At 37.7% G+C, this 18,577-nt stretch overlaps 1 protein-coding gene across 1 annotated transcript in view; it reads right to left on the bottom strand.

Annotated features, from left to right (window-relative positions):
* Nucleotides 1-11,121: 11,121 nt before the first annotated feature.
* SNX29 (sorting nexin 29) overlaps nt 11,122-18,577 on the bottom strand; it is a 100,468-nt gene continuing 93,012 nt past the window's right edge. Inside the window, exon 21 of the mRNA XM_083872687.1 lies at nt 11,122-16,627. Within this exon, the coding sequence (XP_083728813.1) occupies nt 16,498-16,627 (130 nt within the window). The 3' untranslated portion in view covers nt 11,122-16,497. The remainder of the gene's footprint in view (nt 16,628-18,577) is intronic.

The following is an 18,577-nucleotide window of genomic DNA, read 5'->3' as shown; positions in this document are numbered from 1 at the left end:
GTATGACTGCTGAATAAACAACTTTTCTCCCTGAATTTCTTTTTTTCATGCCATTCATGTCTGCTGCCAGGCAGCACAGGGTGTATGTAACCACTCAAAGTGAGGCCTCAGAGCATGAGCTGATTCTTAAAAACTCCTTGGGAATACCTTGGAATTCCTTTACACCAGTGGCTGAATGAAGGAGAAATATGTTTGCACAAATTTCACCAGTGGAAGTCAATGCCTTTTTTCTCAGGCACAACTTTGTTACAAAAAAAGACTAATGAAAGTTGTTTGTTTTCATTTCCATCCTTCTACTGATTGACTGTAATGAGACCTCTGATCTGCAAACAAGGGAGCATCACCTGAGCAACAATTGTGGCTCTTCCCCACTTAACCATTTCCAGTTAAATGTTCCTGGCTTGTTCAAGCTCACTTTCACTTGTGTTTCAGAATATACATTAGGTCAAAACTAGACCCCTTACCATCCATAAAAACCTGCTGTTTCTGTGAGAGTAAGAAGAAAAATTGGCATGTAAGTTCATAAAAAAACACACTCTTGAAGGGATGGAGTTGGAGTTACCTTATTTTACAAACTTTGGGCTCTATGTCATCTTTTCCATGCCTTACCCACCCAACATCCCTTTCCCTCGTTCCAAAACAGCATCTGCCCACCTGCCTGTGTGCAGCTGTGGTCCATGGCAATGTCTCTCCTACACACTGGACAGGTGTAAGCCCATTTTGGGGTTCTTGCACTGCCACAAAGAGAGAGCACCATGTGAACATTTGCCTGCTACCGGCCTTCCTTTCCAAGGACACAGTAACAACAACCTTCTCTGGTTCCTTGCAGAACAGGTATCATTGAGGTACCAGCTGCCAGCCAGCAAGCACCCACCGTGTGCACTGCTCAGCCAGCCAGCAGCCCAGACAAATTGCTTTCCAAGCTGTGCAATGCCAGGCTGAAACAGAGGAAAATGGGAGTGCAGTACATACAAACCTGACACCAGAGTGAGAAAAGCATTAGACAATGCCCAGTTCCAAAATGATCACTTGGCACCTATGTTTGCCAGACATAGAGAAACACCCATGGAAATAGAAAAATAAGCTTTGACTCTGGGAAATATTTTGAACATCAGAATAAACCAATTGTGCAGCTGCTTTTATTATTATTATTATTTTCTTCCTTTAATTGTATGTCCCTGTAAAGCTCTAATCTACAGGCAGATGGAAGATAAATAGGAAACAAAGAGAACTTGGGAGATCAAGCAGCCAGAGAGTCACCTTTAGACAAAGCAACTCTGGCTGGTTTCCTTTACCTGTGGGGAGGAGCTGTAAGCTCAGCCCATGGATTGAGTTTCCGGGGTGTTTGTCATCAGAATGTGACATATCTGGAGAAACCAACTACTGGGAATCCTTCTTAATGTTGTAATGTTTCTTAGTAGAAGGTACAGTTAATCTGTTGTGGCATTGATTTTAAAATAATGTGTACTCCATTACAGCCTCAACTAGCCCACCTCTAATGGGAAAATTATCACAGTTTATCCCTTGCTTATAGCTAATAGAACATAATAACTTGAACTCTTCATAGGCTTATCCTTTGTTATAATGTCAAACTCAGAACCATTTACTACACTAAAATCTAACAAAAGATGTGCAGCCACAAAGAAGCAATTCTCTGTTCTCCAGTGTGCTGGGAAACATTGTAATTTGGATTTACTAAAACTGCATACCCACACACAGAAATTGTTTCAGTTGAGCAGCCTCAGATATTCAGTTCTTTGATGTGGATATAGAAAATAGGTTTATATTTGAGAAAATCTTCTTGTTAGTTGAATATTACACTGACAGTGGGCCAAAACTGGATTTGGATGGCATTTGGTCTGTGCATGCTACCTGGTCTGTACTCTCCTTTCCTTCCTGGTTTATACTTTGCTAAAAATAAACAACACTAATGTTCACTGAGAACTGTTTTCATATATCTGCACAAAGGAGTCATTTAGATCTCATAGAAAGTAAAAGGAAAGCCTCACAGACTTCACAGCATCCCTGACCTTTCCCTCACATCTGCTCTCCTCTTCCTACGCATCCGTGTACGCAGAGGCAGAGGATTTACAGAGCAGGAAAACAAACAGAGTCATACGAGTCCTTCATCCTGGGTCACATCCCTGCTTCCACAAGGTACCATTTAACCTCAGACTGAACCTGATCTCCGTGGGCCATGGGAACAGTTACGTAACAATGAACAGTCGAAACATAAATAGACAAAGATTTTACAAATCAAAGCAAAGCTAAACTATGAACTGTTGTTTAAAAAAAATATTTTTCACAGTTGCTTTTCTTGAACTAAGTACTATAAATCTACAGCTTTAGCATTACCATTTTTCCATTAGTTCTGATGTTGAATAGATGACTTCTTTAGTATCCTTTTACTCTAAATAATTTAAAAATAATGAGTCCTGAGGAAAAGCTTCAGCCTTAAGAATATGTCCTTGCAGTATGGCTTTATACTTTGTAGAACTGTATCAGTATGTGGTCGCCCCTTGCACAGCCAGAGGATTTTCAGGTTTGACACTTCTCTGTGGGACACTATTGCTATTTTATTTTCTTACTGCTGCAATTAAGGATTTTTCAGACTATACCTGATGGCATAGTCAAATATACTGCACAGGATCTTTTACCTCTCTGAGTGAAAAACATGGGTAGGGTAATCATAGTAGTATGCTATACATTGAAGACAACCTAAAAATCTAAACATGTCAGATGTGTTCCCTCTTCTTGTCCTTATACGAATGCTTAAAATTCCCTCACATTTCAGCTCAGTTACATCTAAATGGAACATTACATTCTGTTTAGTGATATGTAAAATAAGATGATAACTCATAATGCAAAATCCAATCCCAACTTAATGTGGTGGTAATAGAAAACTGCTTTTATCCCCTTCATCACATAGACATGCAATGTGCCTTTACAATGTTACATGTGATGCAATTTTGCAGTTACAGCTGAATCCAAATTCAATAGAAAATGTTAATCAGAAAGCAAACTGTTATGGTCTGTGCAGTAATAAAGACTGACCCTGGTTCTTATAAGGTTTTTTATAGATATCCTCCCTGCAGAAGACATCCAATGGCAGGAGGGTTCTGGTATGAAATTCAGAGCCAATAAAGAGCACAGAGAAGTTGAATAATCCCTCTGTAACTGTGTTGGACCTTACGCATCTTGCAGACTTTTTCCCCTAAAAATTGACTCTCTTACTCATCTTATTCTATTTCAGTAAATCAAGGGATGACTCATAGAAAATCAGAATCCAGGCACAACAAAGATACCATATAACGAGTCATTTAGTTTATACTGAGAATGTTGGCAAACGTATATGTATACATGCTGATTGCTCCCCTGAGCAGTCATTGAAGCTTTTACTGCTGGATAATCTCTTTTTACCTTAATCAATTGCACTGTGACATTAGATTTTAAAATAGGCAGGTTTGCTTATGGTAATAATGCTGTACAGCTGACTCAAGAATAATTATTAAGGCTAAAATTGTAATTAAAGATACAGGCCTATTGCCCAATTTACTTGTGCTTCTTAAGAACTATTTATTACTCATTTAAATAATGTTTTCAGACAGATTAAATTAAAAACACCATTTGTTTCTATGCCAGGCACATTCAGAAAAAATAGCAACTGCATTTTAGTTCTGAATCCAGTATTTGAATAAGATGGGAGAAGCACTAAATAAAAATACAAAAGTTGACAGAGCTCAGCTGTCATCTGCCTGACATCTCCTGTCTCCCCCTGTCCTGTCCACATCATGACCACAAAGCTGAAATTGGTTTGGATTTCTTCTGCTGTTTTTTGTCTGGTCTTGCTCGTAAGTAACAGTGGCATTTCTGAGCAATAACCAAAAAACTGTATTACACATGAATCTGGAGACATGGTGCAATATATGGCAAAAGGTAAGACTGCTTTTGCTTGTGCTCTTCAGCATATTACATATTAATAAGATAGAATTTATATGAGCTTCACAGCACACAGTCAGTGACAATTTCTCCACGTGGCATTGCCCTCCAACCTGGCTGATGAGTTTACATAAATGCTAAAGCCCCTCTCATTGTATGTCAGGGCCTGCAGTAGAGATCTTTGTGAAATATAGCAGATGGGGTAACCTTCTATTTTAATCTGAATGTTTCATGTTCTTTGTCTCAGTTCTCTCATATCACAGTCCCAAACCTCTTGCAGCCCAAGAACTCCAGGTTAAAGAGTAAAAGGCTGTAGCCCTTGGATGTTGCAACAAGTGGATCAAACATTCAAAACCAATCTCTCTGGACCTTGCAATGCATGAGTTTGTTCTAGTTTGTCTTTTACTTTTCTATTCTGGTTAGGAAGTTCTTAAATTGGTCTTATAAATGCACTATCTGAGTACATTTCTGAATCATGTTCTATTCTCATGATCTATTCTATTCTCCCTCGAAAGAACTGATCCATGCTGTAGTATTTTGTTTGGGGATTTGGTTTATCTTAGAGGTGTTTGTACTTTGAAGTTCTGTGCTTACATCAGAAACCACAGAGATTTTTGATACCACAGTTTTGGTCTGAACTCCAAGAATTATGAGTCTCTGCTGCCCCCAGGATTACAGGAAGGAGTGTTTAGGATCATACCTTTGCTTTTGCCCTGAGCATTTGTATGATGCCCAGCTTTTAGAATTGCCTTCTTACAGTGCATGTAAGTTATTCCTCTCATCTTATTTTTCTAAGAGAAGGAATAAATCTCTTACATCTGTCATGAAAACACCCTGTAGTGGTTTTTGTCCATCTTACAGACAACTTCACACATTGTCAAATACTTTTATATGGGCAGAGACCCCTTTTGAAAATATTATAAAACCAACTTGAGCCTGAATGCAAGTGGAAGGTTTCACAGAGTCCTTCCTCTTAAGTGGCAGTCAGAGAGCTGCTTCCACCTTACTGACCATATTATTTCATGTATTAACACCTCCAACATCACTGCCTCTCTCATTGTGGCCTGCCTCTTATACACAGACTGAAAGTGGATCAAGGACACTTGAAGAATTACAATTCTAATCAAGGTTTGACTCAAAAATCCAGCACACTACTGGATATAGACATCATTTGACACAGTTAATTACAGTCAGTGTATAAACAAATAAAAAAAATGCCCAAGTGTATAACAGAATTTCATGCTTTAGCACAGATAGGCCACGAGCAGAGGGTGAATTTCTGATTAAGAGAGAATTGCTATGGTAACCAGAGGTGGTCACAGATAATTGGGTGTGAAACCCCATGAGGTTTCATGACAGAGGTGTCTGCATATATTATCCAGCACACTTTCTGTTTCTTAAATAGAACTACATTGTCAGGTCAAACAATATTTTTTAGTATTTTAGATGTCTTCTTTTTGAGCAACTGAAGTGCAGCTCATAAGGGGTCTCTGTTCTTGAAATGGTAGCAGAGCAGTCCCTGTGCAAAGACAAACTGGAGTGAGGAGTCTCAGCTTTAACTTACTCTCAGTGGTGGGTTAAAAAGAGAGGTGTTTGACTACGTGTTTGCTAACCTGAATGGGACAGAGAAGGGAGATGACTGCCTGTGCTGGCAAAGCAGAGCAATCAGGGAAACAGGAACACTGCTCCTCACAGTGGGACTGTGCACACTGTCCAGCCCCATGATTATCCTGATACTGCATGGTCTTAGTTAAAAATGTTATTATTTAAAGTTGGTACTTTGTTATCACAATTCATGGGAGAGCAAAGGGATCATGACAAAAACCAAATTTATTCTGTGCAACCCAGACCAGTCTGATCAGAGCAGAGGGGATGCTTAAAACTCACATTACATCAGCACAGTAATACCTGCATCAGTAGCAAATTGTGATTAAACAAATTTACTTAAATTTACAAAAATTATTTATCAACTTAAGCACTTTTTATTAGATAGTTTTGAGTGTTATCTTAGCTAATTAGATATTCATTATCTATGTAATGAATAATATATTATCTGTGTAATGAACCCTGATCAAGATTAAAGGAAAATCTCATTATTTCAAATTGTTGTTCTGGCACAAGATTTCTAAGATTTGTATTTAAATCCATTCTTGAACATGTGGATATGAATGAAAGGTCAGCTCTTTGCTTTGCAAATCCCCATTTCTCTGTACTAGCTGCACTTAAAGGGCACAGAGCTGCTTAAGTGTATCCAGTATTCCCCTGGTCTGGAGGAACCTTGGGAATTCTCAGGACAGGATGGATTCAGAAATAGGTAGGATAAATAGATCAACTCCTGCAGACTTCCACTGCTGCTGCAACTCAGAGAAGTTTTGAAACTCACTTCTTTTGAGACCTTCAGGATCTTTTAATTTCCTGTATATTGATGGTGGTTCTCCAGGTGCATTGTTGTATTGCATTTCCCAGTTTCTCTGTGACCAAGGAGTCAATTAACAAGCCATAACACATCTTCATGTCCCCGTTATCAGCAAAAACAAGAACATACCTGTTCTGCATCTTTAAATGAGGTATTGGGTTATCATTAGTCTCCCTACATATCTGAAAAGGCTGCTCAGCCACTCTGAAGGTGCAATCTGTAAACACAGTAGGGCATTTACAGCTGTCAGGAATTATCTGACAGAAAAATTATCAAAGGTAGTCAAAGCTCTCAGTCCACACTGATAGTGCCAATCTAGCTGTGTTCTGCTGCTTCTGCACGTCCAGATTTCCCATTAATTACATCTCAGCAGGACTTCTGCATACAGCAGTGTGGTCAAAGACATTTCCAATCCCTAAGGAAAAGCAGACTATCATCATGTACCCTCTGTCATGCAGGGAGGAGAACCCTGCCCATGCTGCTTAAGTACAGCAGTTGACAGCAGATGTTATTTGTTAATTACTGACATATCCAAAGGGTCCTATGGCTTGACAGACTCGGTAACAGATCCATTACCCACTTTGTTTTATCTCATTATGGAACATATGGTGGCAGCTTGATGTAGTACAATTTTAAACCTTTTTTTAATGTATTTCTACATTGAATTCCTCACTCACTTTTTCTGTTGCTTCTTGATGGGGCAGAACACGTGCTTTCTTTTATTTTCCTTTTTTCGAGTATCCAATTACCTTGTGTTTTCCAATACAGTACAACTGCTCAGAGGTACTGATGTATCTCATCTGCCAATTCACAGGGTTTTTTTCACTTTTAAAAAATATCAACCAGATGGTTTCCAAAAATGACAATTATATCTAATGCATTGTTTGAAATTAAAGTACCACTGCAAAAATGCCTCTCATGTTTTTAACTGCTTGAAGCCAAACGTATCACTTTGGGTGCACAAAGGACTATGTGTTCCATCACTGTATTAGGCAAAAGCCCACTGAGAATTTGAGCTGCTTCAAGATAAAGCTGAGTAAGTAGCTAAATTGTATGCCATAAAGTATTAGTGTGTATCTAAAGCTCAGATCTGAAAAGCAAATCCTTCAAACTGCTCAGCAGCTCAAATATAAAGGACATTATTTTTTTATTTTGTCTTACAGTTAAGAAATACACTTGCTTGTGTACATCAGTGGAAACAAGATATATTTCCAATGACAGATGTCTGAGGTGTTATCTGCTTTGATTTGTAGCTAGAATATTACTTAACTATATTAAATTATGTTTGATTTTCTACTTCTCTATAAACCTATCTTCCCTCTTTGGAAGACACCTGAAAATTTCCTTAGGAACAGCATGGCCAGCAGGACCAGGGCAGTGACTGTCCCCTGTCCTGGGCACTGCTGAGGCCACACCTTGAGTCCTGTGTCCAGTTCTGGGCTCCTCATGACAAGAACTGGACATGGAGGTGCTGGATCGAGTCCAGAGAAAGGAACAGAGCTGGGGAGGAGCTGGAGCACCAGGAGCAGCTGAGGGAGCTGGGGGAGCTCAGCCTGCAGAAAAGGAGGCTCAAGAGGAACCTTCTCACTCTCCCCAACTACCTGGAAGAAGGGTGCAGCCAGGTGAGGGTCAGTCTCCCAGTAACAGAAGGAAGGGAAATGGCCTCAAGTTGTCCCAAGGAAGATTTAGATTGGATATTAGGAATAATTGCTTCACCAAAAGGGTGGTCAAGTCCTGGCACAGCTGCCCAGGGAAGGGGCATTTAAAAGGGATTTAAAAGTTGTGTGCATATGGCACTAGGGGACATGGGGTAATGAGGGACTCAGCAGTGCTGGGGAGACAGTTGGATTTGATGATCTTGGAGGTGTTTTCCAACCTAATTGATTCAATGTTTCTACAGAAAACTGAGAATGTTAATAAACATCATTTCATTTCCAACTAGAAACTGAAATATAGAAACTGTCAGTGTAATTGGCACATGTTGAAGCATCTTCCTTCATGGATGAATTAGCACTTGAAAAAATAGGGAATAAAATTAAGAAAAAGCAAAATACATACAAAAATTAGGCATTTAAAATTAGTATTAACCTGATTAAATATTTTCTTGCTATATTCACTTAACCTGTAAATACTTTTCACAAATCAAAGCTATGTAATAGCAATATGAAATCTATTTCATAGTAGCAATAATTCCCAAAGAAAGGCATTGTTTTTGACAGCTCTGGCAGATGTTAGCTGGAATTATTAAAAACAGGCTTTTGTCATGCAGAGTTCCCCAGAATCACAGAGTGTTCTGAGCTGGAAGAAACCCATAAGGATCATGCAGTCCAAATCTTAAGTGAATGGCCCAAACTGGCATCAAGCCCATAAAGTCAATGGTGTAGAACTCACACTGAGTAAAACAAACCCTTGATGTACCTCAGCTTATTCTGAACAACATGCAGCACCAGGAATAAAATTAACCATGAAAATATTCTTCATAGGAAAATGGAGTAGTTAAAATCAGAGCTGAAGCCTTATGCAAGGGTGAATTTGTCAGACATGAATTCTAGATAAGTGGGGAAGAGCAGATCTTGGTGATGCAATAGAGACCCCAAAAATAACACAAACTCAACAAAAGCAGGTGTAAAAAGTGTATCTCTGAGCATAAAAAGAGCTTCCCACAGAAAGACCAAGCCCAAGGTGCCACAGGCTTGGTATTTTTAATGAAGTGCAAGTGCAGAGGCTCACCCAGAGCCCAACAGTTTGCTCAGCACAAAGCTCTGAAGGCAGGACATCTGTTAATGAGGGGGGCCATGAGACTGAACCAATTACAAGCTGCATATGAGTAAGGCTAGAAGGTGACATTAAAAATAAAGACATTAGGAATGACACTGCATGGGACAAGGTATATGCACTTGCTGAGCATCTTTAAAATACTGGGAAATAAGGAAATGTTGGAAATGGCATGGATTTTGTTGAATTGGAAATAAAAAGGAAGTTACTACCATGGTTCTTAGAAATCTCACATAATAAAAGCCTGCTGTGCCAGTGCAGGTCAAAAAATGGCAAGAATAATTCAGAAAATAGGCATGACACACACACACACAGAGTCTGCATGATGATTTTCTAGAACAAAATTAAGCACGACTTGCAATATATCAAAATGTCAGCTATCTATTTTAAATTTGGGAATACAGTAAGTTCACTCACAATACTTTAAAAGTCATTCAGAAAGACTGAAGTGCAGTAGCAAAAACCTTACTGTAAGCATTATCTTAAAAATATCTTTGGTCTTTCTTCTGACAGATCATTTGTATAAAGCTTTTTTTCTAATTTCCTTAAAATTTCTAGTGAAATAAAAAGCAGTAAATCCTCCACAGATCCTTTCCCAAAAAGAGAAACTCCAAACTCTGTAGGCCCTTGTAGAAATGCCAAACTGTTACAATTTTCCAAACACAACCTGAAGCTTTTCCTGGATGCATAGAAAGATCTATAGTCCCTTCACATGATCTTGTTCTTGCAACTAAGCAGCAGCATCCCAGCAGCTGGACAAGGCAGTGGGATCCAGCACATAAAGGGTTACAGCACCAACCCTGCGCTTTCCAGCCTTCTCCAGTCCAGGGTTGGGAATCTGCTTGTCTTTCCCCTGATGATCAGAGTTTACCCTTCCCATGCAATTCCAAGGCTCAGGTGCTGGTGGGCAGGAAATAAAGCTCAGGTGGCCAAGAAACACCCACTGGGAACAGACACTTGCTCTGCAGGGTTGAGACTCCACCTCTGGTGCAGGGAGATGTCCAGTTCATACAGTCCCCATCCACAGCCTGGGGCTATTTGTGCTCTGGTACCTCAAGCAGACAGAAAAGGGAAAAAAAAAAAAAAAAAAAAAAGAAAAAAAAAAACGAAAAAAAAAAAAAAAAAAAAGAAAAAAAAAAAAGAAAAAAAAAAAAAAAAAAAAAAAAAAAAAAAACAACCCCAAAAAACCAAACTTCTTTGCCTGAAACTATTAATTTAAAGTTTATAGTATAATTTTGCTTTATGATCTTAAGTAACTGAGGTATGAAAAGCAAAAACAAAATCCTAAGGACTGCCAAGACTAATTAAAAGTTCTGTCTTCTATCTCCTGTAATGACACCTAACCTGCTACAGGTCTTAAAAGATGGAGATAAAGATCACTGTGAATTTTCCAGTAAGTGCCCTTTTTAAACATGAACTGCCCAGCTAATTAGATCACTCTATAATGGCAGTGGCTAAAGAATTGTAATTGAATTAACCAGCAGGTTGTTCTGTGAGTATGAGGAATCTACCAACACTTTATTTTTGTTTAACTACAGCTTTGTCTGGTGGAAATTGATTAAATACATATAATGCTTCCTTTTAAAAATGTCCTTTTTCACATGATATGGAAGTATCCAGTTATGAACTGGATATGAAAGTGCCAGTTATGACACAATGATGAATTGAACATGAATTGCCAACTGTATCATACTGCAGTAAAAGGAAATAAAACATTCAGATATGGACTCTGAATCTAGAAAAGCCAAACCCCACAAATGTAGTGGCATTGCCTGGCACTGTTTGTCCTCCTGTCTGAGTGATTTATCTAATACGATTATAAACTGAAATGTTCAAGATGGCTTTCAATAAACACTACTTCTCATGTGAAGAAGTAAGATTTTAACAAAGTCTGTTATGTATATACATCATTCTAGAAACACATTGAAAAAAATGAACATAAAGAAGCAATTACAAAACAGCTAAATAGGACAAATAGGATGTATAAACATTCTACTTCAAAGAAAAGATGTTATTTTTTATTTTCTTCTTGGGAAAGTAGCATATATTAACCTGATTACAATAAAATTACCACAGGATATTAAAAAAAAAAAAAACAACCAAGAAAGTATTTAGAAAATTTTATATATATACATTTGCCTAAAAATTCTATTATGTAAACATTAGCATAGCAAGTTAAAATAATATTACAGTTTATTAACACTTATGTGAATACTGTACATATATATGCTTAATTAATATCTTTTCTACAGTTTAATAGTAACAACAAAAAAAAATCCCTCCCCTGTAAGTCAAAAGGGAAATTCATCTTCTTCAGTTGCCAACAGGTTTGGTCCCACATCCAAGACACTGAGTTCTTCATCTCAGTGTTAACTACAAAGGAAAGCACAGCCTTTCAGAACTGGATTTTCAACCACACTTACATTTTTATAATGTTTAGTGTCTTAAATGATTAATACTCAAAAAACCACTTATCACAGTGTAACTACTGTCATGGCATGGAGATAATTTCTGAAATCTTGTTAAAGGAACTCATTCCCCTACAGGGAAGTGCAATAAATTCTGGTTTTATGTGATAAAAAACAGTATTTTTTTAAGTCCAGTTACTTGCAGCAGTTTTTAAATTTGGAAAAGTCATTCCTTTCTAAACACTTCAGTGCTGTTGTCTAGAATAAATTCATGCCATTATGAACGAAAAACTAAGCCATTAATATTGATTAGAAGTATGTTCTCATTATTTTTGTAGAAGGAATTTATAAATAATCGAAGTTCTCTATAACTGGATTATAAAAGTACAGTTAGTGTAGAGTGAGAAATAAATCAAATGTACAGTGTCACACCACTGTAGAACAAGTGGTTTATCTTCCATTCAATATGTGAAACACAAAGCAGGTTAACTGATATTTTAAAATACATTTTGTATTTCATATAGATATTTTCCTATAGTAAAGTGTCTCTTTGAGTACAGAATGCTATGAAACTACCAAACTTACAAACAATAATTGAGTTAATATTCCATGTGATGCAAGGGCTGACTGAAATGCTCTAACCTATAGAAAGTAAAGGAGATAAATCCTTTACTTTCTTGAATTGTTAAATCACTTTTCCAGAAATGACTCAAGATCCAATTCAGAAGCATCACTGTTGTTTCTGAGAAGAAAAATGTGGTTTTGTGTGAACTGGTTTCTTTTCATATATCCTGGACTTCCAGATGGAAGAGCCCAGGGCTAGTTCCAAGATTTGCATGGGTTTATAGCAGCAGGATTTGGTCAAAAAGTGGTGTTTTTTTCTTTTAAACAGCTGTTCCACAGGTTTCTCATTGTAATTTCAAGCAGGTAACTGTATTTCTATCCACAGGTATATATTATCTGTTCTCAGAATTCCAAGACATTAGATGAAAAATGTTTGGGGGTGGAGAGTTTGAACCTTTGAAGTGTCACAAAACTTCCAGCAGAACTGAGATCCCTGCATTCCTTGAAGGAAAATGACTGACATCAATATCAGAAAGCACCAATTACTGATTCTAGTAACAAAATACCAGGTTCTTAAACATTAATATGTCTTGGCAGAAGCATCATTAGTTCACTGGGGGTTCACCAAGTCTCATTTATTATTAGCTTGCTGCTCTGAGTCAGTCAACCCCATTGTTAGTGGGTTTGTATTAATTAATTAGACAGCTACCATCTAGATATTATTCTGTACAATAAAACACGACTTTTACAAAAAAAAACAAACCCACCCCACCTTAGCAATAGGTCACAATTTTGAGCCAGTAATCTTTAATACCATTCTGTTCTTTCTCTAAATGCTTGTATTAATTCAATCACGATGGTTTATGACTTGCAGTAGATTCTGTAAGGTAGTATAATTTGATTACAACTATCACATCAACAATATATTCCATTAAAAAGACTGGCTTTGAAATTATTATCTTCCTAAGAATATGTGACTTAATGGACATATCAATTTAAGCCTTTATAACTATGTCAATATCCTGCCTCATATAAACCTTGGAGATTTATTATTGTTATTATTATTGAGAACTTTGATTTAATTTGCAAAAGCCAAGTCGACACATTGCATTCTCTATAATGAATGAGAGAATCTCTAAATAAATGAGATTTTGAAAAACCACAGTTGATCTGTGAATACTGATGGAGACATCTGCAAAAGCTGCAAGAGCTCTGCCTGCTCTGTGTTTCTCAGGGAAGGGTTCATGGTGGAGGTGACTGGACAAAAGCTTTGCTGTAGTTGTTGTGCCGCTTTTTTTACAGTTTATTTTGAACAGTCACTAAAGGATGCAGAGGAGAAGCCCTGGATCTAAAGACAAAGCAGAAATGAAATGCAAACAAGACCACAAATTGCTCTAGGCTGGCTCTACCAGGGCCCAGTCTGGCCTGAGTCCTCTGTCCTGGGATTACAGCACTGGCCATTGGTGCCAGCAGGAACGGTCGGTAATGAATTAATTAATAATTCATTAGTAAGGAACCCAGCAGCTCATTGTGAGCCGCCCACTGAGCACGGACGAGGGTTTAAGAGCTGTGAGTCAGCCAAAAGAAGTTTAGAGCTGTACAAGAATTGTAACTGCATGGAATTGGGTGAACAGGATAAACAGATAAAATCATTCCAGTGGCAGAGTCATTGGTACACTTACAGGTATTTCAGATGAATAATGTAACTTGGGATATAATCCCAATTATACTTGGGATTCTTTATACCAACTGGTCAACCTTCTTCAAGAGGCTCTGCTGGTTCTGGTGAATGAACAGAAGTGGGATTTGTAACAGATATACAGGATTCTAAGACAGGGCCTTTCAGAATGTCTTGAGGTGGTAAAAATTTGGGCATTCCTGTCAGTAGGGACATACTGGCGCTCCTACCTCTGTGGTCTTCACCATAACCAGGGCTATAAAGTGGGAATGCCACCTTGTGAAGAAAGGCTTTCATATTATTTCCTGGGTTTTTAGAGAAACCACAGCTGAGCTTTTAAATGGATTAATAATGCACCCATTACGGTATCTTTTATCACCAAATGAACATTGTTTGCAGACTGTAATCTTAGCAGCTGATACACAATTCAGCTAAAGTTAACAAAGAGCAATTTGTACACGGTGAAGAAGTTTAGTATTTTTATATGATCTACATACATACTTTAAAAATTACAAGAAGCAAGATAATCAAGAATGAAATAAAAATTTTAAGAGCCAAATGCAGATACAAAAAATTCCTTTTAAACAACTAAAAAGAAATTCAGTCTGCAGTAAATGAAATTTCTTACCATTTGCAGCTTGCTGAATAAGAAGTACTTGAATCTGTGAATTATTTCTTGAAAATTAATACAGCTTCATGTAACAGATACATCACAAAGGTTTCCATACAGTGTTTTCTTTCAAATTTACTCGCAATTCAGTGTTAGTACATGTGCCATATTTCTACTAACCAAGTCTCCACTTTCTGAAAAATGAATTAAAAATGCTTCAAAGTGGGACCATCATTATAGCTACTTTTCATTCCAACAAAGACAAATTAAACCATCAGCAGTGCATCAGGCTGAAGAGTTTGGAGAAGCTACTTAACTGCCAATCTACTCACGTTCCTTTCTTCTTAAGTAAGTGTCTCACTGTCACTAACACAAAACACCAACAGTAATTAATCTGTTAATGAACACACAGCAGCAAGCTCCCAGGCTGGCCTTGGGGCTTTTCTCCTGGTCTGTGTGGTAACTGAGATTGTTTCATTTCTGTGACATGATTTTACTTTGTGGTATTTCACCTACTGAAATTTCTGACCTGGAGATTGAATTTCACTCCTCTCTGCCCCATTTTGCTGTTGAGTGCAATCTAAAAGCTCCATATTTCAGTGGTGGAGTCCAGCCCGTGGGGCTCACGCTCAGGCCACTGAGGCCACTCCCTGTGGGTAACAAAGCCCTTCCCACCTGAGAGGTGACACTGAAAATCACTGACCACTGACCTGCCTGAACAACACTCACTGCTGACAGGACTGCACAACACAAGCTCCAGCTTGATGGAACTTTAGGAAAGCACTGAGGTACAAAGTCTGTTATTCATCATCAGCTTGTTTTTTCCTGGAGAAGAATGTAGGATGTGAAAATTTAATATAAAGAACGGATAATAAAATGACAAGATACATCAATTTAAGTAACGTTATCCAAAAAAACTTCTGAGAGGAAAGATGTTCTTACATAAAGGAAAACCAGAACACAATTGATAGAAAATTTGAACATACACTGCTTAAACTTAATGAAGAGAAGAAGATAGCAAAAACATAATTAACTGCCTACGGCAGTGCAGCTAATGGATACTGAACTGGATTCCAGTTAATCCATGTCAGGACTTCCATCACTTGTAACAATTCCTGTCAATTTTTTAGTTGCTCTTACAGTAGTAGCATTACAAATTAATTTTCAGTAAGAGGTGATGGGTAACAGGCACTTTCATTAGAGGCAATTTTTAAGTATCACCATGTGAAGGGTTTTACAAAATCAGATTAAGAATTCCACCCTGCCCTGTTAATGATGGACTGTTCTGTAACATAAGCAACAAATTAATAACAAAATATAATCCAAGACTTAAATGCACTGTTTTGTACCACACTAATTTGTATATCCTTGTGGTGGTTTGTAGAAATGAATAATATTGCACCTGCCTTACTGAAATTTCGCTAAAAAATTATTACATTCTATGATTTTAAAGAATTACTTCCCACAAATGAATGCTGTTGAGAATATCTAACTAGAAATGTACAAAAGCTATTTTTCCACCTGTAATGTTTTTCTCATCATCTACATTGTCAATTTTTAAAAAACCTTTGTGTCAGAGGTTTACAATTAAAAAAAAAACCCAAAACAACACAGTCTTTCTATTTACAAAAGGTAATAAATTAGTGAGGTGCTTTTAAGCACATCCTTCTGACATATTAAGTAGTGATAATCATAAAGGTTCTTTTAAGGAAAAAAAAATTGTCTTGACGTGAAGCCCATGTGTCTCTGGAACAGAAAACTGTACATGGAAAAAGGGACAACATAATACAGACAAGGAATTCATTGTGACAGAAGGACTTCAGAGGAACAAAGGAGAATTTGTGCAGTGCAGCTTTATAAAACAAAGGAAATGCCGATCCCTTTGCTGAGCTCTCGTGAAGAGCCCTCGTATTCTTTTGAGAAAGTGATTACTGCCTTCCAAAGTAGTTAATCAGGATATGACCCTTGGTAATGAATGTCTCTTTTCAGGATGTAAGTTGATGCAGCTGTAGTCACTTCAGGAGCTTAAATTATAAATATAGGCTAGGAAGGAATCACAAAACAACTTAAAGTACGTGCTGCCCATAGTGAGAACTCAGGAGAAGGGTCAGAGGTCTCCACTCTGAGGCTCCAGGCTCCGGGGCTCCCGTGGGTGGCTGCGGGACAGTTTGGGGAAGCGAGTGGTCACTTTGGAGCGGCTGCTTTTGCTCACCGGTTCTCCAGAGGGTGGGATATCACTAGAGAGACAAAAGATAAACACAGAACAGCTCATTTATGTTATATGTAAATTGGTGTAGTTATTTCCAACATGAAAAAAGCAGATGTTATGAGAGCCTGGCACATGACTGCGAAGTACAGCACACATCTTCAACATCACGGAATTGCATTCCTTCTACTGGTGTCTCGAGTGTGAATTACAAAATGGGCTCTTTCAGAAATGAGAACTAGTAGAACTTTCAATACTTTATGAAGATTGCAAGTTACAGGATAAAAGCGGATCTCTATGAGTTGCAGTTCAGAAATGGTGGGAAAAGCATTTTGAAGTGATAAAAGTACAAGCAAAATAGACAAGAGCTTGGATGATGCTCAATTAACAATCCTCTAATCATGGATGGATGTATCATTACATGATGAAATACATTGGTAATACATCCCTGAATTTTTCAGTCTCTCCTGACTCACAACAGACTACAGTCTTACATGAATGAGCCTTTTGCAAAAGACCCTGAGAAGAAGTACATTAAGTTCCAAAACAAGCAGTAACAGAAAATTCCAGCTTACCTAGGTGATATTCAGGCTATAGACTCCTCGGAAAACTACAGTATAAAGGGATAGCATTGTACTTTTGCCATTCTTTTACAGGAATCCACATGGTTTTTAATTAAGCTACTTACACACAGATCAAAAAATAAAACTAAGTTTTGCATTTAGCAACTCAACTGAGCAACAAAATTACACAGCATACAAAGCCAAGCTTGTTTTCATAAGTGAAAAACTCCAACCTTATAATACCTATCTTCAGAATGGGCTAAGTCCATAAAGGAGAAATTGCTCATCTGCACTTCTGGCCATATTAAACAAACACAGAGATATTTTAAAATAATCCTCAAAGTTCTCCATGCAGTTTCTTTTCCTCCAGAGTGACCTTCCTCACACACAGGTCAGTAACTCCTGCCAGAGCCACAGGCACACTCAGGCCCCACTGAGGCATTTGGAGCACCCACATGGGAGAGATGTTAGTGAAGCAAAAGCCTTTAACAAGTCTTGGGATTGACTGGAAAATTCCCTTGCAGGCAGCAGAGAACTTCTGCAAGAAAGGGCAGCTGTCCTGCCCAGCCAAGGGCTTCAGAATTACAATGCACACACAGCCACCCCCACAAAGGGAAGGGAAAAAACAGTGTGGAAAAGTTATGTTCAATTCAGATGCTAAGCAACAGAAAATAAAGTTTTGTGGGGTTTTTTAAATGGCAGAGTATTTAACTGGTCTAAATTTCTAAGCAGAAAACTCTGAAATAGCTTTAGTTAAAATAAAGGATTTCCTTAAGTCAAGATTCACCATATTCCTCTTATAATATTTAGTCTTCCAAGGTAACTAAGAATTCCTTTGTGTGAAAAAATGCATAAAATACCTGTGGCAAACATTCTCCTCTTCTTCAATAACCAGATTGCTAAGTTAGATCTTTAATTCCTTATTTTCCTTGTCACTAAAACAAAAGGCCTAAAAACTAATTTAGCCTATGTTATCAATTCTTGGTGGCCAAGGATAATTTGAATATATATTTGACTTCCAACTGTGGCCCTATGATTTCTTATTCTGCTCAGCAATGCTATCTAAGTTGCTGTAGAGAATTCTGATCATGTGAATCCAATTTCAGCTGTGCTCATTACCATGGATTTCTTTTAGTAACATGAATATTATTACTCATAATTTTTATACTATTTATAAAATTGAGCAATGCAGTGTTGATACTGTAATGCTTGTAGAAGACAGCATGTGACATTGGCTTCAGAGGGTTGTGATTTTGTTTTAAGATACATATTTTTCAGAACATGTAAACATAAAATAATCTAAATATCAAATATACAATGGAATAAAATTAAATGTTCACCTCATTGGGCTCTGCTCAATCTGAACTGGGTTAATTCACCAGTGCAATGGCCAGTGCTGACAGAGCTTTGGCTGTCTG

Source organism: Zosterops lateralis (assembly GCF_965231275.1).
Source record: "Zosterops lateralis genome assembly, chromosome: 15".
In the NCBI taxonomy this organism is placed as follows: domain Eukaryota; kingdom Metazoa; phylum Chordata; class Aves; order Passeriformes; family Zosteropidae; genus Zosterops; species Zosterops lateralis.
The sequence above is the reverse complement of the archived record's forward strand: the minus strand, read 5'-3'. Positions and strand labels throughout refer to the sequence as shown.